This window comes from Sturnira hondurensis, unplaced genomic scaffold (genome assembly GCF_014824575.4).
Source record: "Sturnira hondurensis isolate 20B ecotype Veracruz unplaced genomic scaffold, ASM1482457v3 Scaffold0008106, whole genome shotgun sequence".
Lineage (NCBI taxonomy): Eukaryota > Metazoa > Chordata > Mammalia > Chiroptera > Phyllostomidae > Sturnira > Sturnira hondurensis.
The window spans coordinates 818,844-841,734 of NW_028080737.1; the positions used below are offsets into that span (position 1 = coordinate 818,844).

The following is a 22,891-nucleotide window of genomic DNA, read 5'->3' on the forward strand; positions in this document are numbered from 1 at the left end:
GCAAGGCAGGAGATCTTTCTCCCCACCCCTTTGGGCCCACTCTGGCTGTGAGAAAATGGGGGGTGGGGCCTCCGCTCTGCTCAGGGGCAGGAGGAAGAGACCGGCATGCTCCCCCCCCCCCCCCCCCCCCCCCCCCCCCCCCCCCCCCCNCCCCCCCCCCCCCCCCCCCCCCCGCCTCTGCCAGACAGGCACACTCACCTGTCTTCGTTGATCCCACACATGCGGACCCTTTCACTGTTCATCCAGCTGTGAACGTTCCCATACAGGGGGGTTGCTGAAAGCATGTCGTCTTCCTGGATGGCAGCTTTTCTTCAAGCGTCTAGTCTGTTTAAAACAAAACAAAACAAAACAAAATCCCAGGAGGTTGACTAAAGAAGAGCCAAACAGGAAAAGAGAGAAGACCTCTTTCTAGGCAATCCACACAGAACGCAATTTCTCCACAATGCACACAGAACGCAGATTCGGGTAGGCAGACTGCGCATGTTCTACACATGGCCAGGAGGGTAGGCACACACCTGACCCAAAGGCCCAGGAGGGGAAAGGGTTAAAGTGCTGCCCCCACACCATCCAAAGTGTAGCCACCCCGTGCCCACTGACCAGTCGGTCTCCTTTCCTCATTCCCAGTTTTTGGAGAACACATTTGAAAGGAACAGTGCTGGATGCCAGGAAGCCATGCACTGATTCTTTGTGAGGCTGAAAGGATCAGGGCAGGTGGAAGACACAACAGTCAGGTGTGGCCCACACCACCAGGAGTTTCTAGGGCTGTGGTATGACAACTTACAGCCTGGGGGTTAAAAAGAGTTGGTGGGCCCCACTCCATTCCAACCTTAGATTAGATTAAGTACCAAACCCCAGTGCTATGGCCTGGGTGCTGCAGAGGGAGGCAGCTGAGTAATTCAATGAAGCCTGCTTGCTGTGGGACAAGAAATCATTAGCGAGCACAGGAGCCTTAGCAGCCCAGGCTGCTGAGCTGCAAGCCACTGGCACACTGGGAGCAGCCAAAAGCTACCCATTTTCCACCTCCCGGTAGGGGGAGGCCGCCAGACAGAGGAGGGGGCAGCACCTCTCCCCACCCCCACTTCCTTACCTTCTCTGCCCACCACCCCCACCCAAGGCACATTCTAGTTTGCTGCCTGAGTGAAGGGTCAGGACAAGCTGCATTTTATTAACAGGATTATCACGGCGCGTGATTTATCCTCGTGCAGGATTTTAATTGCTCTTTGGAGGTTGAGCCGTTTCTTTTGACTGCGCTTCAGCCCATATCCTGCTGTTAAATGCTGGGTTAATAAGTAGGGGAGCCTTTAATGCCTGGGACCGATGGCCCTGGGCAATTCCCTGATCACAATCACATCGCCAGCTCCCTTGTCCAGACTGGCCACAGCATCTTTACAGGGAGACCCAGACCCAGACCTAAACCCAAATGTGGAATCATTGTGGAATCATTGGCGTGCAGATTATCAGGGGAACTTTTCTTTCTCCTCCTCCCTCACATACCCACCCACACAGTTTCCGAAAGCCCAAATGTTCCCTAAGTCGACACATTTCCTTTGTTAGCAGGAAAAAATATGCAAATGATCGGCTTTTACACTTTAGCACACGGAGCAGGAGACTGCAAGGTCGGTTGCTTGGGCTGGAGGCACCAGGTAAGGGATCTTAAACCTGAGAGTCCAGAGTCACAGGGGGTAGGGATGGGTGAGTACCTGGGAACAGCCTGAATCCAAACTCTAGGCTGTTCTTGGACATTTCTTTGTCCTAACTAGGCCTTTTGTCCACCAGCATCCCCCATCAGCCCCTAGACATAGTACACCGGCTGTTAGGCAAGAGCCATGAGCACAGACACACCACACACAGTCAGAGCTCAACAATGAGGCTAGAGAAGGAAAGAAGAGGCGGGCATCTGCAGTGTGGCAGGCCTGGTGGGATTCTGAAGGAACTATTTCTCTAGGAAGCATCTTTCTTCAGACTGAGATGTTCCCAATGCTTGAACCAACCAACCCCCCCAAAATATGCCTCAAGTGTTGAGGAATGTTCTGTGGAGTCTTGTGGGCTTTTTGTCCATCTCTCAAATCCACAAATCAGGTTGGGGGGAAGGCCACCAGTTGTGCTGGAATGACTGCAAAGCACATCCAAGGGAGTCTCCCCTCTCTAACCTCCACCGCCCCTTCTAACAAAAGGAAGACATTCTGAGTGGCCTAATATAGAAAGTGTAGCAACATTCCTCGGTTCAAGTGTCCTGGTCATTGGCTGTGGCAATGGGACTGTACCATGCCATCCCCTCAATGGATAACATAATGAAATGCAGAAACTACATAAGGAGCAAAAGGGTCACTGCATCCAACCCCAAAGAAAAGAATGAGGGAAGGCGTGTGTCTACAAAACCTCAGTCTCCCATCTCCTGGTGTCCTAGTCTTCCAAAATCGGCCCCCCTTAAATGGGGAGGCCAATTCCTACACACCTCCTTTAGTAGTCACTTTGTGACAAGGACCTCCCAACACCTGACTGAAGAAAGAGGAAGGAAGAGTGCTGCCTCGGTCATCCTACTGAGTTCCCTTCCTTTGAAAGGGCTTTCCCTTAGAGAGGACAGCCTGGACTGAGCAGAAAGGTGAATGTAGTTAAGAGACATCTGGAACCACTGGGTGCTTTCAAAGCTTCTCCCCCTCTCCAGGGCTCATCCTGTGGGGTTTTCAATATTAATGCTGCATAGATAAATGACACCAGGTGTCAGAATGAAGTGTTCTCACATGCACAGGGTCAGATGGAGTGTTGAGGCCCAGGGCACGCAGGATTCAGTGTCATCTGTATGTGTGTATTTGGGGGTGGGGGAGTCAGGGGGATGGGCAGGGCTGAACATGAAGAAGCAAAACGTTGAGGGGGGGTATACATTGCTGGATCCTGTTGACTGCACACACACACACACACACACACACACATAATCTTTAGCTGCCCCATGAACTTTTTGTGAACTGTTTAAAAGTGGAGGTCTGTTGAACAAACAGCGGCGCCACTGCCAGCCATAATTTCATTGCAACAAGCTAAAGACTTTTAACTCTTCAGGTTCCTGGCCAAAGATGGAGCTGAGTAGAAAGGGCCAATGAACAATGGCACTCCCTGGAACAAAGCCCTTCTCCAGGGTGACAAACAAGAGCAGCCCAACTCCCTGGCAGGAACATCCTCAGCAAAGGCCATACTATGTACACCCCGCCATTACTGAAGAATGGAAACTCCCCTCCCCTCTGGGATGTACTACTTAGGAGACACTGGGACTAAGAAACCAAAAGAGACTGAGAGGCGGAGATCCAGGGACTCACGCACTTCACTTCGAGAAGTGGCTGTTAAAATAGTTGGGACCTTTTTTTTTTTTAATCTCTAAAGGGAAGTGCTTCAAAACTAGCTTCGCTGACCCTTGGCCGTGGGACATGGTGGAGAGGGCAATGTGATTTGGATGACAAACAGGGCAGTTACTTTGCTGCTATATATAAGAGGTTCACTTGCCCTTATTTCTCAACTCCCCCCGCCCTTCTTCCACAGGCAGACTATGCTTCTTGAAGTGCCAAGATGTGTGAAGTCACTCATGAAAAGCACTTTACAAGCACCAACCTGTTTGCGGTGTGAGCTGCTAAGCTACACCCAGGCTCTGGGGTTTAACCCTTTTTCCAGTAGTGGAGAGAAGGGAGCAAAGGATGCAGGACATGGATGAAGAGAAATGGCTGAGAGAAGAAAGAGGTCAGACTGGGAGACCAAGGAGCGTCTGGTTTCTGAAGAACAGACGGGAATTGTAGTGGCTGCCTGATGGAACATCAGTTCTGGGGAGAAACCTGGCTTGCAAAATGCAGACATGCACTGAGGGGTCTCTAATTCTCAGTATGGTGGTTAACTGAAAGCACAGGAGAACTTAGGTCTCCCTCAAAAGACTTGAGCAGTCGTCATCTGTTTTGGAAGCCAAGAGCTATGATTAGTATCTGAGCGTGGCCTAGACACTGGCAAGAAGGGTCTGATTGGCAGAACGAGGTCAGAGAGACCAAGATTAGGAGCTGTCACCCTTGAGAAGGTGTACTCCTGTCCTCTGTGAAAAGATAATAAGGGGCACATGAACGCCAAGCAGCACCCACCACCACCATTTCACTTTCTCATTCCTGCCATGAGGACACCATTATGGACTGAGGAAAGGGAGAGAACATTTCCTTTTTTCTTTAAAGGTGAGTTACTCTAACAGAAAACAAGGAGCAGGCTGAAAAAGGAACCATGGCTCTGAGAGGCTGGGGTGAGTGAAGGGAGGGGAGGCAGCACCAGGCCACTGTTGGCACCTGTCCTTTCTCTCCACCCCAGCTCCTACTGGCACCAGGCCACTTTCCACTGCCTCTGCCCTTGAGGTGCCGATCAGTTAAAGTCTGCATATCACACTTGTCAAGTGGCACAGACAAAATGGAAAGCATTACCATCCCAACTCCCATGTTCCACACAAGCACTAATGGTGCCCCCTCCTAGGGTCTCCCCTCACTAGGCACCCTTTACCCCAACTGGGCAGTTACCTAGTTAGTAACTAAGAAGGTCAGGACAGATTTGTGGGAGAAGCGGGGATCCCAGTCAGTGTGCACTGGGACCTCTTTGGGGAAGGTGTCTCCCTCTCCGCACTACTGGTTCTCTAGAGAACATGTGAGAATGTAGTCACCACATCCTCCCAGCTCTCACTGTCATGCACTGCATGACTCTGGACAGGTGGCTGAACCTCTTCAACCCTGGTACTCTCATCTGTAAATATTTAGCACCATGTTTTCCACAGGATTAAACTGCACCATGGACTTGAGTTCTGCCTGGCAATAGCTAGTAGAGGCCACTTTAACCCCATGAGATGGCATCTGACTCCGCTAAATAGACCGTATAACAAACCCCAGAATCCCCTCAGTTTCTCTGGATCAGTGGGAAGGCTGAGAAAGGGAACACTGAAGGGGGAAGGCCAGGGAGGGGTGACCTTCAGCAGAATTGTGAGGATTTCATCGAAGCTAACCACGAGGGAGCCCTTCCTGGGGCAGTTCCAAGTGCAGACTGAGTCACACACAGCGGCACTTCTCTACTGGTGTCAAAGAAAGACGGGTGGAGGGGAGAAGTTCCTATTTTAGGATGGGGGGGCTCTGTGGGGGTGGGAAATGAGAAGAGAAAGCTCTTCCGGATGTGCACTGTTGGGTGGGGTGCTTTCCTAGGTTGTGCATAGCAGCGGGGAGTTGGGAACCCTGAGGCTGCCCCCCAAGGTCTGGTCTGTGGCTTCTAGGGGTGTGGCTGAGGGAGGTGCGTCCTCCTGCCCTCCATGAATGTTGGGGTGGGGATAGCGGCAGTGATCCAGCTTGTCCAGGCGCTGACTCCTGGCACACTCCAAGCCATGGCGGATTGCCGCGGGGGGGGGGGGGGGCAGGGAGGCGCTCCCCACCCACGCCACAAGTTTTGCATTAGTAATAGAGTGAGCTGCGAAGCAAGGGGGAGGGGTAGACGAGAACTGGGAACTCGCGAAGCCCTGACCTTTCTGAGCAACCGGAACCTTCCCTGCCTCTCCCCGGGACTGGTGGGTCAGAGGAGAGAGCCACTTGGGTCAGTCCGGAGTGAACTTGGCCCTCAGCTGCGGTAGCGGTGAAAGCAGAGGAGGGGCGCGCCCTCCCCAGACTCAGCCCTGAGGGCGATCGGTCGGCAACAAAGGGATTTTCTCTCCCACCACACACACCCAGGCGGCTCCGGGCTAAGCCCGCCCCTCCTCGCAGCTTCTCAGCTCAGTCAGCCGCCCGCCGAGGTCCCCAGGGCAGCCCGCACACCCACTTCCTGAGCCGCGACCCAGCCTAGCCTTCCAGAAACCCCCAATTCCCCTGACTTGGGTTAACCCCTCTGCCCCTTACCCAGCCCACTCTTCTGCCGTCCCCCGCCACTGAATCTGACAAAAAGCAACTTTGGGTGGGCGCACGGAGAAGCCAGGATGTGCCAGGATGTGCTGCCCCCGAGCCAACAGGGTATGTCCACAGCAGATCCCTTCCAGCCATCATCCTGGGCTCCATTCTGACCAGACTGGAGTGTTCCTCTCCGTGGACCAGGCACCAAGCGCCCCCCCGCCCCCCGCCAAGATGCAAGTCAAGTATTACCAACTATGAAGAGGGAGGAGGTGGGTGAGCACCAACAGGATGATCCCAAGAGTTGCTCCCCAACTGGGGCTGCCCATGCACGACCCTACCCCCCAGGCAGAGCCATGGCCTGGGATTTAAGGGATCAACCGGAGACATTTCCCCTTCCCCCTTGCCGCCATCCAGGCCACTGTGGTAGCTTTTTGTTCCTTTCACTTTCTTTCACGGCTGTGCCACATACAACCACGTGAGTATGCAAGAAGGGGGCCCCATTTGTAAGCTGGTGTCCCTCTTCAACAGGAGGAGGCCCAGGACAGGAAACCTAGATTGAATGCAATTAATCACCCTTTACTCCCCCAACCCTGGCCAAAACAACCCCACTCCCTTCTGTCTAGTCTCTACAGAGCTGGGTTCCCACTTGCAGGTTACACAACCTGGGGGCAAATCCAGAATAAATGATTTGCACAACTCCACTGGGGGTGTCAATGTACTGTAGTTTCCACCAGGGCTTTGCAGAACTCCTCCCCCACCCCCGGCAAGGAATAAGCCATACCATAAGGCTATTAACGATGGCTATCATTAGTACACACAGGAAGCACAAAGGAACTTTCTGCGAATAAAAGATGTATAAAACACAGGGTCCTGTGGTCTGCACCGCACTCTTTGCTGATTGTGTGCCGTCTGGGGGTCCTGGGGGTCCTGGGAAGGCTGGGGATGAGGGTCAGAGGAGGAGAGGGGTGCCCACTTTCTTTAGAAGGAACAATGGGAACCCCATGTCTGCTACTCAATCTTGGAACTCGGAACATCCCAAACAAAGCTGTGGAACAAGTATGGCATAGATGGGGGCCCGTGAATTTTTGTAGCTGTTCAGAGCTTAATTACTCCTCCTTGATCCGTGGGACTAGACACGACACCGCCAAGGTTAAAATGCCCTGAACAGCACCGAGCAGATGTGAGCGAGCTGGCAGACGCGCAAATGAGGCCTGCCTCGGAGCACGATAACAAGTGACTAATACATTGCATATCGTTGAAAGAAAATTATTTTTCTCTAATTTGCATTTGCTTGGGAAAAAAAAAAGCCAACTAGAGTCCCTCCTCACAAGCACGGAGTCTAATCCTGGAAATACAGCCCGGCTGCTTTAAGAGAGCTGGAAGGAGGGAAAGACTGCCAGTGTTTTGGCGTTGCAAGCTTGTTTATCTTTCCGCCTTTCCTCCAAGGCGAAACTCGTTTTGCAAGCAACATTCCTACAGAAAATGGCACACGTCATAAAAAGAGACCAATTTATAGAACTGGCACCGAAGTTCATGTATCACTCCAGAAGCATCTCCCCGCTCTCCACCAGGGAACCCAAATGAATGTAGAAATCCACATTAAAACCCAGAGGGGAGACTTGGCGGGGTGGGGTGGATTGGTAAATTCTATTTGCAGACATCCTGTAGCTTGTACACCCAGGACCAAGCAAAGTCACACAGAAAAGGGACTGATGTAGAGTTAAGTCAGCTCGAAATGATCCTCCTCCAAACGCCAAGGACCAGGGTTTCAATTTTGGGATCGGGAGGGAGATGGGGGGTGATTTTTACACTCAGCTTGCCACAGAAGAGTCCACAGGTAGCCCCACCAGGCTATCCAGGAATTTCCAGGACTGGTCATTGTTGCCACCAACTGCTCTCTCCCCCACCCTGGTGCCTCCCCCTAGGTCAGGAAGGGGGGTGGTGGTGGGGAGACATGACTATGACCAAGAAACCAGAAGGACCATGGCTGTGGGCCTCTGGTTGATTAAGTGAGAGTGGGTGGCTCTGTGGGGAGACTTCAGGACTGCACCTCTTCGTCCCGCAGCTGAAGGCAAATGCGCTTTTGAAAATGGGCAGGTTAGGGAATCAGAACCCAAGCTGCACCCCTTCCACCCCAATACGCCTCCCCCTTTGGGTCTTGAACCTACACAATTGGGTTTCCCATCCCAGACACAGTGCCGGGTGAAAACACACGCACAGTATCCACCTGTCTTTCTAACTTGTCTGAATAACAGGGCCATTTCAGAGGGGGAACAACACCTTCAGAGCCTTGAAGTTTCCAGTAAGTCTTCAGTTAATAATACTTTCTTTCCAACAAGCTTGCTTATGGCCGAGTTAGTTCACCAAATCTTAAAAATCCCATCATAAGCAGCTGAGGACCCACATCCACAGACCCTGGCTAAACCCCTCTGGACAGGGACACACACTCATGACCCAGGGGGACCTTCTCCTGCCACCTCTTTCTAACGAGTTTCCTAAACCACAACACACAAGCCATTCTGCACCTCCATCCCAATCCTGGGAGTCAGGAGAAGTGTGTGTTAGGGGAGGGGTTTGCTGCTGAGCTTTCCCTCATCTGAGGATACTCTGGCCAGAAAAGTGGCGGCCACCTCTGCAACTCTGGGCGGGCCTGCATAGTGTGTGCTTTGTGTAAGTGCCGAGGAGGCACAGTACTGCTCGTGCACCAACAGCTGTCACATTATTTGCACTCGCTGTAAACAGCCTTCACATTCCCCCCTTACCACATAGTTAAAGCCAGACTAACAATCCACAGTTCGAGATCAAACCAACAACAGCAGCATTGTGTCTGCCTCCTCGGCCTTCGCACCAAGCCCAGCAGCTGGCAGGTTTCTCCGGAACAAGGGACCCCCCCCCCCTTCCCTCACCCCTCCAGGCTCCAGCCAAGGCTAGCCAAGGCAGCAAGCGTTCATTGCTACCGATAGTCAATGCACAAGAGCACAGACATTTCGCAAAGGTTTTAGTGTGGTTTATAAGCCCATTCCCAGAGTTTTCTTCTCCTGGTGGCTTGGGGAACTGCCCCTCCCCCAGTTCCTCAGCTAGGAATAAAGGTTGTTCAGGCTCCCAGGGTCGGTTTCCATGCTTGGCAAAGTGTGGGCTAGCCTGCCTGGGCCATGCTTGGGGTCTGGGTAGGGAGGCCTACAGCTCTCCTGCCTGTCACCGGGGCCAGAAGGCTCTGCGCTTTCTGCAGCCTCTTGTGTTTCGGAAATTGTCCAACTCCCTGAATAGTTACTAGTCGCCCCACTGATCAAAATGTCTCCTTTATGATTTTTGGTTAAGTCGAACATTTCCATAATCGTCATTATTAGCGCAAATTACACGCCTAATCGGTCTTTAAATAGATTTTAATTAAATAATCATACAAGGCTCATTTTATGACTTAAGAAAGGCATTACTTTTCGTTATAAACTTTCCACCAGGATGTAAAATAACGATAGCAGACAAATACTTATTCTTTGAAAATCACCAATGGCCAGAGTGTGATAAAACACCCAGATTCACCTTCTGGAATTGAAGCCAAGACCAGACACGCCACATCTGCACAACTTTCCTCTTGAGAAGGAAGAGGGGATATCTTTCCTCAAAGCCATTACTTTTGTCTCTTTGGAGCCAGCAGAAACCAAGCCTAAATGCTACTTTCCGTTACCCATCTGAAGAGCTTTCTCCAGCTAGAAGTCTTTCCTAGAGACCACTCCTCCCCTCCCCCAGCCATTTTCCACCCCTTCAGTCTGGTGAGAGTGCAAAGCAGGCAGGCTGTGCTTGTTAAATGCTGTGTAAAATGCTGTTAATAAAATAATAAATACGAAGGGTGGAGGCTGCTTGTTCCACGGGTGTTTTGACTGGCAATGCCTTGGCACTTGTCATGCGTTTATGAGAGGGCAGACAACTGGAGGATTTACATAGTTTGGACATTTCTGTACTTCATTTATTCTTCCCTAAATGACCTAGGCCCCTAGAGCTATTTCAAGTTTGCATTTGTACAGAACTGGTAAATACCTAAGACTTTCTCCAATTAAAGTTTTACACCTAAAGCTGGAATTTGCATACTCTCAGACTCTCCCCACTCTGCCCTCAGCCGATTTTGCTCAAGAAAATGAAGAGACCTTCAATAACAGGCCCCTGCCCTGCTCTCCCCACCTTCACCCTACTCTGGGGATACCTAGGGCAAAGGTTAAGGTGTCTTCACATGACAGTCAAGGCCCTGGCTAGCCACTGTGAAAATCATTGCAGTTAGGTACATCCTGGTCATACTCTACCTCTAAATAGTGAGCTAGGATGGGGGCAAAACTGCTGGTCTGGTAAAACCCACTGTTCACAAAACAATGTCAGCAAAGGCTGGAAGGCATTCTTTAGAGAGGGACTAGGGATTCGTGCCTACTGAAGCTCTTTCAGCACAAAGGCTTTTAGGGGAAGAAGGGAAAAAGAGGGAGGAGGAGGGGGAGAGGAGGAGGGAAAGGGAGGGCTCCTGTTTCAGAGCAGGCATCCCCTGAGAGTCAAGAACCAAGTGTAGCTTCAATCAAATGCTGACTTCCCCTCTGGGAGTCGAGTAGGAAACCTGATCACAGTAGCTTACTACCGGCCTGGATCCATACAGGTCTGGTTTTCTTCTCATGCTAGTAATTTTTTTAAATACATATCGATATAAAAGAAGCAATCCCTGGCAGACTTTATTGAAAACCACACTGAGCCCTCATAACATCCGGACTTAATCCCTATCAAACAAACCACAGCACCTCTGGCTTCTGCACCAGGCCACCCCCTCTCACCTCTCCCAACCAGGACTCTCCCCTGTAGCCACTGCAGTTCCCTCCCCTGAAAGAATGAAGGGAAAACTCACCAATGAGCACCCAGATACCGGTTCTGGAATCAATTCCTAACCATATAATGATCCCATTTAGGGGGGGGGAAATACCCAGATCTTTTCATATGGAACCCTTTAAAATGTAGAATCTGAAGAACTGTAACAAAGGGAGAGAGGAACCCATGGAGAGGGGGCAGGGGGATATCCTTGGAGATGCCCCAGGAGGGGGACTTGAACTGCAGTCCCCAGACTGGCCTCAGCAGGTCTTGGGGAGCAAGGACTAGAGGAGCAACCTATAAGAATATGACCAGTCATTCAAGGCAGCCACTAATCCTTGGGGCCTACTATGTGCCAAGTATTCTTTGATCCTAAGGTGGATAATTATTCCCAGTCTTACAAATGAAGAAACTTACAGAGACTCAGAGGCCATAAATAACTTGCCCCCAAGGTCACACAGCTAGTAAAAATGGGCCACGGGCAAACTCAGTCCTGGAGTTGCGGAGAGGAGCCAATTATTAGTCTAATTGTGACATTTGAAATCCCCCAAAACTTCAGAAGGCTTCCTCAGGCCTTGTTACTCAAGACCAGGGTAAAAAGATAGCCTTTAACACCAAGGTAACTTGGTCCAAACGGTGCCTGGAACCCAGTTGCTCCTACACCCCGTAATTTCTTGGTCCATTTGAAGTCATTCCCAACTCCCCCCACATCCTCCACATCTCCCTACACTGGAATACCCTGGGTGTGAGGCCAGGGCTCCAACAAGGCTCCACTTTCTCCATCCAGGACCCCAGAACTGGCAGGGATAGTTGGTGGGTTGCTACTCTCAGGTATCTGCAGAAAGTGCAGACTTCTGGCACTAGAACAAGGCTTGCCACCCTAGTTTTACTACATAAAAGCAATAAATCAAATTATCTAGATAGAGCAAAAACCCTTTGGAAGGAGTGCCTACACACTCACTATTCCTAGGGTTAAAGGGGGGACGAAATAGATGGAAGTGGCTTGCAAGATGCTGGGGGTCCCACCACAAAAAGCCTTTGCTCCCTGCAACTTCTCGTCCCAGAAATGTAGGGTCAGCACCCAACATCACCTCCCTACCTCATTCCCAATTTCCAGCTCTGCCTCAGGCTTTCAGATGCGACTGGGTAGGGGCAGGGACCAACACAGGCACAGTTGCTCCTCCAGAAGCGAGCAAGGCTCTGGATGCGCGAAATGGCTCCAGGAGCCACTGAACGGGCAAGGGCCTGAGGTGCAGAATGGGTCGAGGCGACCGCAGGCCTGGTCCTCCACCCTGCTAGCCAACGGAAGAGGCCTCCAAGGCCCAGCCTCTCCTGACTCCCGGGTCCCTGGCTTGCTCTCATTTTCAAACTTTCCGGTCTCCACGACCAGGCCATCGGAGCAGAGCTTTCAGCCTTCAACCATCGCCCTCCCCGCCCACGGCACCTTGAGAACAGGCCCTGCAGACGACCCCCCTCCCCCACTTGGGCCACCTGGCGAGGACAGCTTCTCCGAGCCATTGGCGTCAGGATGAGATACGGACTTAGTCTGGGAAGGAACTCCGCAGCCTCCAACGGTCCGAGCCTGCCCGTGGCGCCCATGTAGTGCACCCCACACTCGCGCGATCCCCAAAGGAGCTAACGCTAGGGGAGTGGGGAAGGGGAAGTAGAAAGGGTTATGGGTTTTTAAAAAAAAAATTTAACTCTTCAGATGCAGAGTTCTGTGTGTCCCTGACACGACTGCAAGCGCTCACTCGGGTAGAACAATAGAAATGGGGGGAGTGCCGGAAACGGTGCTGGAAGACCCCAATAACGCTATAAACCTCTCCTCTCCCTTGCAGTTACCATTAGCATTAAAAGACTCCAGTGCTTTAAATGCAATAGTACATGTTTATAACTTTTTTCCTGCTGGGTCTCCACACCCTAAACAGATCCCCTCCTCACATTATGAAACCACAAAGGCAAACATCGCTCCCAAATTTGTGACCTGAAACTCTGGGGCCTCTCACCTGCTCTGCTCCTGGCACCCTGCTCTGACTCACCCCCCCTTCCCGAGTAGTTCCTCTGGTTTGCACCTAGACAATAAATTTAGTTTAATTTAGCTTCCGGTCTTTAATTTTAGCAGGTCTCCTTTTTGCATGCAAATCAATATGGCAATTACCATCTAAAAGCTCGCCCAGCCCCGGGTCAATGTAAATTGATCATTGTCCGCCTTCCACAAAATAACACCGGGAGTCTGTGGTGCATAATGAGATTATACTGGAAACTGTCTTTTAGATCACAAATTATATTTTATGCTGTCAGGATCTTCCCCTAGCGGACTTCCCCGCTAGTCTAATCACCGGGAGCTGAGCCATGGGTGCTGAGGGGTGCTTGTTGGCTGGGAAGACATGGCTCTAGAAAAGTAACCAAGTCGGGACCCACATTTCTGAGACCCTCCTTTGGGGGTAGGCAGAGATGAGCTTAGGCTGGGAAAGGGGGCCTTCTGCAGAATGTTGAGGAAAAGCATCGTTCACTAATTTTCTTTCATCCAACACCAAGTCAAATCTCCCTTCCAAAGGAACACACTGGGGTCAACCACAGAAAGCCGAAGGGCAGGTCTGGAGGTCGGTGGATGTCCCATGCCAAGTGCTGGTGACTAGGCAGCTTGGCCACCCCCACCTCCATGGGGGTCAGCCTGAGGAGGCCAACCACTCCTGCTCTGGCCGCTGCCACCCAGGACTAAGCAGCACAACAGGCTTTGCACATAGAATCTTGCCCTCCACGCACCTTGGCAAAGCAGCCCGGGCGGGCCTAGTTCTCCCCTTCCAAGGCGGAGCCAGGTCCCACCAGGCTCGAACCTTGACATCCGGCAAGAAGCCTCCCAACAAGAAAGTCCCTTCTCACTAACAGCACCACTTTCCTGGCTCCTCTGCGGACCCCAGGGCACGAGTGTGACCCTGGGGCCTAAAACAAAGGGGCCATCTGAGCGCCTTTCTGCCTCGAGCTGGAGCGCGGGGGTGGAAAGCGGGGGTGCCTAAGTAGACGCGCTCGAAGTGGACGGCGGGCTGGCGCCCAGGAAGAAGCCACCAAGATGGCATTGTCAGAGCTGCCGGGCACTGCAGCCTCCGGACCTCCCGCCAAGCCCGCTGCCCACCCCTGCCCCGCCCGACCCGGCGCGGGCTCCACCCGGGAGTGCGGTCTTCCCAATAAAGGCTGAATTCCCGGCTGGGCTCAGACAAAGAGGGACCGCGGCAAATCGACGCCTTGGGCAAACCAAACCCTAGCCTAGTTTACGTGCGCGTCTAGGGTCACAGAGACGCCTGCTAATCCATCCTGCGCAGGCCATTCCCACATGGGTCTCCTCCAGAAAAAAAAGAAAGAAAGCACACCAAAATGAAAGCATACCTCTTTATTCCTCCCAGAAGCCAAACTTCGCTCTTTTTTCAGTTCTGCCTTTATCAGTCCACTGGGCCCTGAGCGTTCAACAGCCATTCCTCCCACCTGACCCAAAATGTAAAGCTGCTCTTCTTCCTCCACCCTCCATCCACTCAAGGTCAAAAACTCAAAATCTCTTAGAAATCCTTCTACCTGCTTAACAAACAAATACCCTCTCTTCCACTCTAGATGGGAAGAAACTACAACCAGAAGTAATCTTCCTAAATGAGGGCCATCCACCCTTACCTAGGCCACTTTGCCCTCAGTTCCTCTCCAGCCAAAGACATTATTTCCCTGTGAACGAGGGTGAAAAAGTGGTGGTGTTGCCCATACTTCCTACCACCACAGTCTCACTCCACAGGAAAGTCTACATCAGACATGGGGTTTTTGTCATTCAGCCTGTGTACCTAAGCATGGATGTATGCATATGAATGCTTTCTGTGTTTCCAAGTGACCCTCTTCACACCTTTAAATGGGCTTTTGTCTCTGGACCAAAGTTACAGAAATCTGTCCCGGTTTCCAGCTCAACAAAGTCTGGGGTTTTCTTAGAATATTGCTATAGGTCTCTGTATTTGCAAATCCATGTTTACATTCCTCTTGGCCAGTTCTTTATCTCTTCTGTATCTCTTGTTCCTTGTGGGAACCGGAGCCCAAGTGTCTTGATTTGTCTCAACACATGTCATCCAGGCACACATCTTAATCTGAGCACTCCTGTCTAACATATATACCTCCTTACTACTTCTTTCTTGCCTTGCCCATGTGTGGCTCATTTTCACGCCAGACCAATATGGGTTTGCAGTTTAAATGTAACAAGAAGTTCCCACAGACAACAACCCCAAATGGGAGAGGAGGTGGAAGGAGGATGATAATGACTGACGTTATACACAAAGTAACCCACCCATCAATTTCAACCTCTGGAAAGAACTAGACCAATGCCTGCTAAGTTGCATGAAATTTTTAAACCAATTCAGTATTGACCTCATGTGTGTATACAAATTATTGATTTTGTACACATCACTGTCCAACTCCTGTTTCAAGGCAGTCTCTCTGCACATGTATGATACTAACTTCACACAAGCTCTGTTAAAAGTGTGTCTATTTATACAGATAACTCAAGGATCTCTCTGCTCTCTCCAAATACCTGCACACAGCGGCCTGGCACTTCAAGCTCTGATCTTACATCTGCGGCAGTCTCGGTGAAAGGCTCAAACCAACTACATCTCTGAGTAGACCTCCCCATACTGGACTGCCAAGAGTTCTCTTCTGGGAACATTGTGATCTACATCTGCATCTCCCAAATTCAGTTCCCTTAGTAAGGGTGTTCATTGTGTTCAAACCTTCCCCATTGAGAAGTACCCGGTCAAACTAGATCACCTAGCAGCTGGTTTGGTTTGTGGAAGAATCGAGCCCAATGCACCGGGATGTGCGCGTGCAAACAGAAAGGAAGGGAAAACCCTAGGCCCAGACACCTGCCCCTCCCCCTGAGGCTACTCTGTCTCCAGGAATTTCTGCTAGGCTTCTTGCCACCGCACTCCCCCAACACACACACTCTCTCAATCGCCTTTAAAGGGTTAAGAGAAACCCTTGCAGCCCTCCCTCCACCTTGTTCGCTGGGCCCGCAGGCTGGCTCGTTCACTCGCAGCTCGCGGGAGTCTGCCACCGCCTCCGCGCCCCCCCCCCCCTTTCCCGTCCTTCAGCCGGGAGGGAGCCTGCATGCCTGTCTAGACCGATCTATCACAGGCACACCAACAACACCCGCGAGAGCGCGGAGACCCTGCCCAGGCCCCGGTGCCCGCACGGTTCCCGGTGGACAGACCCGGGGAGCGTGACCGCGCCTGCGGGGTGGAGGGGGAAGCTTATCCACACTAGCTGCCCCGAACGCACAGCGGGTCCTACCCAGCCCCAGCCCCCCGAGCTCCTGCCAGTTGGGCTGGCGGGGCACAGCCACAGCTCAGCGCGCTGGGCAGTCCTATTTTTATCTTGTCTAATCCCAAACTGGGCGGGGAGCACAGGCGTCGTGCTTAGAGAACAAGAGATAGGCGAGGGAGGCGGGGAGGAGCAGCCAGGCAGCGACTCGAGCGGGAGCGAGTTAAAGACACAGTCGAGGCGACTGAGGGCAGGAAGAAAGAGCGGGCTGCGCGAGCCTCGAGGCGCCGCACGCCACGCGCAGCCCCGAGAAGTTACACTTGCCTCCCCACCGCCCCTCTCACCTCCCAGCAGCGCTCTCGTCAGCTTGGGCCGCTGGGCCTCGTCCTGTGTGGGAGGCAGAGGCCGGGCCGGCCCTGCAAAGGGCTGGAGAGAATCGCTAATGAGCTGTGCGGCCCATTGATCCGGAGAACACTTCCTAATTAACTCTCAGTCGCCTACTGGTGACAGGGCCTCAAAGGACAGCGGTGGGGCCGTCCGAGCCCCAATCCCAATCTGCCCGCCTAGCATCCGAGCCCCTCGCACTCCTCACTACCCCAGGCGATCCAGGTGAGCGGCGGCGTATACTCGCACACCGAAAGCTAGTCTCTCGTTAAACCTGGACGATATATTAATCAACATCTCCCCTACTTCCTCCACGGGGTAAAATCATGCCCAAAATAAACAGGAGAACCAATACTGCTAAGCTCAGACCATATAACAGGTCGGGGGTGGAGTGGGAAGTGTCAAGAACCAAACGTAGTTTCCAAGTGTCCACGTACAGGAGTCTCCGAAGACGACAATTAAAACGCCTTCCACACAAGCAATTCTGTTGGCAAAACCGAATCCAACACCTCGTAAGGATTGATTTCGACTCGCGGTGTCCTTTTCCAGTGCCACAGGAAGTGTCAGATGGCTAGAAATACCCAAGTCTGTCTGGGTTCACCACCCACCACCTTCTGGGGTGAGCCATTTCCTCCCCATTTTTTACTCCCAGGCCATTTTAAGGATCTTTCTCCTAGAGGCTGGCCCTAGAACGTAACACCCCTACTTCCCCTAGCTCTCTCTCTCTCAAAAAAGGAAAGAGAAAAGAAAATCTAAAACCCTGATCTGTCTAGTCTAGACACAGCGAGGCGGTGCGAATACCTATTTGAAGCGCGCTGGTTTCTTTTTAAGGTTTGTTTTTAAATACACGTATCCCTCCTCTTCCTTCACTCTTCCATTCCCCCAACCCCCACCCTTCAGACGCCGACGGCGCGCGCCCTCGCGCGCGCGGGCACTCAGCCTCTTGCTAGAGATCTTGGAGTTTCTGGAAAAGATTCATTAACAGCAAATTAAGCCTCACCCGGCTTCGGCCTACACGCGGCCAGACTCCGCCGTCTCCGGGACCCGGAGAGGTGCCCACTTGAGAGGGCCAACAGCGGGAAGCCCGAAGGGACCAAGCGTGGCTCCAGCCGCTGGGCTCCCCACACGGCACTTCACGGCTTGCTTCGTAAACAGCAGGCGCACGTCGCCGCGGTCCGGAGTCCCGGAGTTGGCTGAGGTTTCTGCAGCGCAGGCGCCCGCCTGCTCTGAGCACGGGCCCCGCGGCGTTCTGTCCTCCCCGCCGCAGCCAAAGATCCCGTCGGGTGCGCAAGTTCCTCTTCACCCTCCACCTCAACACCGCACACCCTCGGAGTGAGACCAACTTCCTCCGGCCGCAGACTCGCACACGCCCAACAGGGCTTCCAACTAGACTCCCCGCTGCCCAGCGGAGGGCCCAGGTCTTGTCACCCCGCCCTCCCTTCCCGTCGCCGCCCCCGCAAATTCTACCCCCACCCCTGGGGGTTCAGAACTTAAAACCTACCCCGCAGTGTCAGGAACTGGATAGGAATGGGAGAGGGTGGCGGACTGCAATTTTACAAGAACATTTACAAAACAAAGCGTCTGACCTGGCGGGCGGGAGGACAGGCCGAGTCGGAACCCCTCACTCTTGTAGATTTCCTAGTTGTTTTTCTTATTTTAATCCACGTGATTCGTGGTTGGGGCAAGCCAAGAAAAAACCCGGGACTCCCTCGCCGAGTTGCGCGGAGGCGGCAGTAGGTCGAGCTCGGCTGGGTCGGAGCGCCTGCCACAAACCCTGGCGCACGCACACGCCGAGTTCCACTAGGAGGAACGAGCAGTCCCCGGAGAGTCAAGACCAAACGGCGGCGGCGGCGGCTGGGGGTTTTTACAGTTCTTTCCCGAGTCGAAAAAGAAAGCAGACGGGAACCCGCCACCCTCCCCTTCCTGCTCGCGAGCTAACGCCGAGCCGAGCTTCCCAGCTTCCAGCCCAGCTCCCCCCCCTCCTGCGCACGACTCGCTGCACTAAGCCGCGCCGCACTCCCGCGCACGCATACACACAGGCTGCAAACTTCCACTCGGCGAACTCCCGATCTCCTCCCGCCCCCCCCCGGGAGACAGCATGCCCCCCCCGCCTCGCCCCTCCCTAGTGCCCACGCGGGGACGCTTAGGTTGGCTGCATTTTTAATAACTTAAAGAGTTAAGAAATAAAAACGAAAGCGAGCACAACAGCCAAAGGGAAGCGCGAGGCGAAAGCTTCGCGGGGTACACGAGAGTCGAAGGAGCAGCCCGCAGAGGGCGGGGGCCCCAGGGAGGGGGGAAGACTGCAGTCCGCGGCGCGCCCGCCTGTCCGCCGGTGCGGTCTCCCCGGGGAAAGGTGTTTCGGGCACTGACCTGAAATCCCCAGCCGGGGAGTAAGGAAGGAGCCAGCGATCCGGAGCTTTGAAGTGCCCCCCCCAACAAAGTCGAGGCAGCGAGGAGCCAGGGACGGCTGGGTGGGTGGGGAGAGGTGTGCGGGGTGGGAGGAAAGTGGGGTGGCAGCGGGTAGCGATCGGAGATGGAGCGGGGCCGGGGAAGCGCGGCGGGCAGCAAAGTTTGCCGTCCCCGGCTGCCCGCAACCCGCTCGCGGCACCGCGCTCGCTCGCCTCCCTCGCCGTCTGCTGCCAGCCGGCTGCCCTCGGGGTCGGCCCCGCTGTGGGGTGGGCTCTGGACTGGGTGGGGGCGGGGCGGGGCGGGCTCAAAGCCTCCAGGCAGGTGGCGACAGCTCCGAGCGATCCTCCGGGCTCCCGCGGCTGAGCCGGGCTCGGCGGGGCTCAGCAGCTCCCGCGCCGCTGCTGCTGCCAGCCGCGCTCCGGCAGGAGCCCCAGCGCCATGTTGACGGATCGCCGCGAGCGCCTGCTCGGGCTGGGTGTGTGTGTGTGTGTGCCTGTGTGTGTTGGCCAAGTCGTCCCTGCGCGGCGACAGCGCGGCTTGGGCTCCCCGCCTGGCGGCTCGCGGGCTCCCCCTCCGCCGCCCGCTTCGCTCCCTCTCTCGACCGCGGTCTGGGCTCCGGCGTGTCTCCCCCGCAGCCGCCGAGCTCCGCAGGCGTTCAGCGAGGAGCGTAGCTCAGCCTCACCTTGCCGCTGGGAGCCCGAGCTCCGTCTGCCGCCGCACGCCGCGATCCCAACGCGTCCCCCCTCCCGGGTTCCCTCCTCTTCCTCCTCCCCCTCCCTCCACCCGCCCTTTCTCCCTCCCTCCTCCCTCCCTCCCTCCCAGCAGCCGCCTCCCCTCCCCCCCGCAGGCCCAGCGTTCGGGCGACAGCCGCCTGCCCGCCCGCCGCCGCCTCCAGCTCTCGCAAGTTTGAGCTCCCCTAGCCTCCGCTCACCCTCCGCTGCGGCGCCTCGGCGTTGGGCTTTCGGAGGGGTGATTCCCCAGGAAAGGTTTGCCCGAGTTGCCCCAGCCGTCACCGATTCCCCGCCGGGCGCGTTTCGCTTCTCGGCGTCCGAACCCCAGACCACTTGGGTGGCGTCCCTCTCGCCCCTGGCCCTCCCCTCCCCCTCTTGGACTGAGTTGGCTGCGCACACCCGTCTGGGCGTGCGTCCTGGGCGAGCCCCAGACCGACTAAGGCGGCGGCGGCGGCGAGGGCGGCCCACAGATCCGGAGCCCAGGGGATGGGGGGCGGCGGGGGCGGCTCTCCCAGCCGCGCGCCGAGACTCCCCTCGCTACCCAGAAGGCCAGTGGAGGACCGCAATTACCATAAAGCGCCTCGCACTCCGCTCAGCCAAAGCTGTCAAACCCCAGCGGCAGCCACTGCTGCCTCCTCTCACCACCAACGCTTCGCTCTCCCGGTTGCGTGTCCCCTACTAGACCAAGCAGAGCTTGGAGAATGCCCGTTGGCACCCACTTCCTGTCTGGGGCGCCCCTTACTCCCGGAGGAGCCCTTTCCCATTTCGCTGTCAATAGCTACCTGAAAACACGACCCGGGGCACTGGTGGCCGTTCCGCTCGAACTCCCCGCCCGAGTTCCCCGGACGTTTCAATTGTATGGGAATTGTTTAGAGAGGCGGGGGGTGGAGGAGGCAGCCCTAGGGACACAAGGAGGCGGGGATGGGTGGTGCGGGGACGGTAGGGGAGGAGAGATCCGCCAGAAATGTTCCCCAGTTCGCGGGCATTTCACAGTGTGCACCTCAGATGGCTAGAGGGTCTGTCCCGGCCCCTCACCCCCACCTCAAGAGATTATCTCCCGCGTTTTATTTTCCTTGGCAGGGAGCAACTTTTGGCTTACACCATTCGCCCCATAAATTTCCACTCGGTAACGTCGTGCTGATCGTACAGCCCGCGCCCGCAGCAGTTAATTCAATTGACACGTATTGAGCTTCTCCAGCGCACCCGGCGCGGCGCTGGGCGCGGGGGGAAGGGCGGGGGCAGGCAGGAGGGAGGGGGAAGCGGAGAGGCGAGGTTCCGGCCTCCCCGGAGCGCAGAGCCTCTGGGGATAGTCGAGAAGCCCCAGTTCGTGCAGCTAGCGGGAAGGGGTGGGAGTGGGGGAGGGGTGTTCCGGCCTAACCGCACCCAGATCGCGGGGCCTGGACGATGCGGCAAAAGGTGACCCCACTCTGTTGCTGCTAGGGTCTTTTTTATGCTGGAGGTGGGGAGTCTCTTTTCTGCTTAAGGACAAGATGGTGCAGGCTTGATGAGAACATCAATCCGAAATGGAGGTGACTTGTAAATCCACACGGAAAGTTTTAAAATTTCCTGGAGTGTCTCCATGCCAAAAATAATCAAAAGCATCTCAAGTTGATTACTAAGTCAAGGTCAAGACCAAAACCAGCTCTAGCTAGAAGATCCCTTTTAAAAATTAGACTTAATACTAACTGCGGTACTGGTGTTAGGTGCGATTTTTATTTATTCTGTTTTAGTTCTCAGCAGTTATAAAAACAGCCCTTTCCAAAGCAGAAGTGAAACATCTCTACCGTTTGAAACCCGAAACTTTGGGCAGAATTAAATCTTCATTCTCCAGAGCTGCTTATAACAACTGATGCAAAAGACAGGCAGGCAAGTGCCCCAGCGAGCAGTGCCCAGCCCTGCTGGGCCGCCACTGCTTCCAGGACCTGTGCCTGCATGGTGGAATTCACGCCTTTTTCTTCCCGTCTTTCTGGAGGTGGATGTCTCTGAAAGCTACCCCACACATTTTTTTAATCTCCGGTAACAAGCAGAAAGACACCTGGACTATTATGCTGTAAAGCTATTTTTTATAAAGACATTTTAGGGCCAGACATTAAAAGTTATTAGACTGAACGCATGCAAGTTACAGACGCAGCTGGAGAAAGGCCTCTGGTTGTGTGTTGTAGCAACATTTCTTTTTGAAGCTACTCCTTTTATTCAAAACAAATCTAAAATAACTGAGAAGACTGAAGTTGGGTACTTGTGGGGAAACTCTCTGAACGCGGTTCCAGGCAAGGAGGCTTCTGTACCACTATGGGCCACTCTGGAGAGCTGGCCTGGGTGAGTGGGGAGGCCTGCCAGGCTAGGTTCTTCCAGCTCAGTTAGGCCTCCGCAGAGACACTGGCCACGTGTCCAACCCCCTTCTTTCCCCTTCCCATGCCTCCCCAACTTTATCCCCAGGCACAGGCTTTTCCCAGAGTTAAGAGTTGCAAGTAACCATTTGGAATTTTGGAAAATCGGGAACCAAGCAAGAGCATGGAGCCTGCTGCCTCTCAGAGTCCTGTGGGTTCCAGGGGCTGCTGACAAAGGGGCCTGTTTGTCTAACTTTAAAAGTCCTATGTTTAAAATGAGTTTGGGGGGGCGGCTTTTGCTGTAAATGTGAAGGGGCCTAAAGGAGAGTCGACTGTGGGAGAAATTTGATGCTGGAGACAAACAGGCCAGTAAATTCGACTTTGACATATTTGCAGCATTTCAACCCCCCCCCTTTTTAAGGAGTCTCGCCTATAAGTTATCCACGTTTGGGCTGGTGGGATTAAAGGGTTTCTCTTCCATCTCTAAAGGGCACATTTTTCAACTCTGTGGGATTTTAAAAATACCTTATTAAGGCTGTCCTAAGAGGCATGAATATGTGTATATGTATATTGGGGGGGGGGTCATGACTCACTGTGAATTGAAATGTGAAAATTTCCCAAGGCAGAGGAGAGTGGGTAGGGAGTTTATACCTATTGGCCTAGTTAATTGGAATTGTTCCATGGAGGAGAAGCAGAAAGCTCAAGAAGGGCAGTCCCATTTTGGGTTCCCACTCAAGAAGGGGCTCCTAGAGCTAGGGACACCACAGAGCCTGCAACATGTGAGGGCAGCCAGGGCCTTCTCTTGCTCCCTCCTCCCAGGTCCTCCCACCGGAGTGAGCTGAGAGCCCTCCCAACTCAAGTGAGTTGAGTGTAAGTGAGGGGAGGCCTCACAAGCAGTGGAGAAACAGGAGAGGTGCTTCTAGTTGAGCTGTGGAGGGCCACCCCTCCCCTATCTGTCTCTTGTCCCCTTGGAAGGGTCCCCAGGTTATAATATATACCTGGACCTCTGGCTCCTAGGCACTCTCCTGCTACAGATTCTATCTAGGCTCTGCAA

The 22,891-nt window shown here is 54.0% G+C and overlaps 1 protein-coding gene across 10 annotated transcripts in view; it reads right to left on the reverse strand.

Moving 5' to 3' along the window:
• The window catches only part of BCOR (BCL6 corepressor), a 112,583-nt gene that overhangs the window by 24,476 nt on the left and 65,216 nt on the right, over positions 1 to 22,891 (reverse strand). For 4 of the 10 annotated variants that reach the window (XM_037053859.1, XM_037053857.1, XM_037053858.1 and 1 more), the window contains exons 1-2: positions 18,741 to 19,455; positions 199 to 324 (exon numbers count right to left, since the gene is read on the reverse strand). In XM_037053859.1, coding sequence (XP_036909754.1) covers positions 199 to 284 — 86 coding nt within the window. In that variant the 5' untranslated portion in view covers positions 285 to 324; positions 18,741 to 19,455. The other 6 variants (XM_037053856.1, XM_037053854.1, XM_037053851.1 and 3 more) reach the window with 6 other exon arrangements.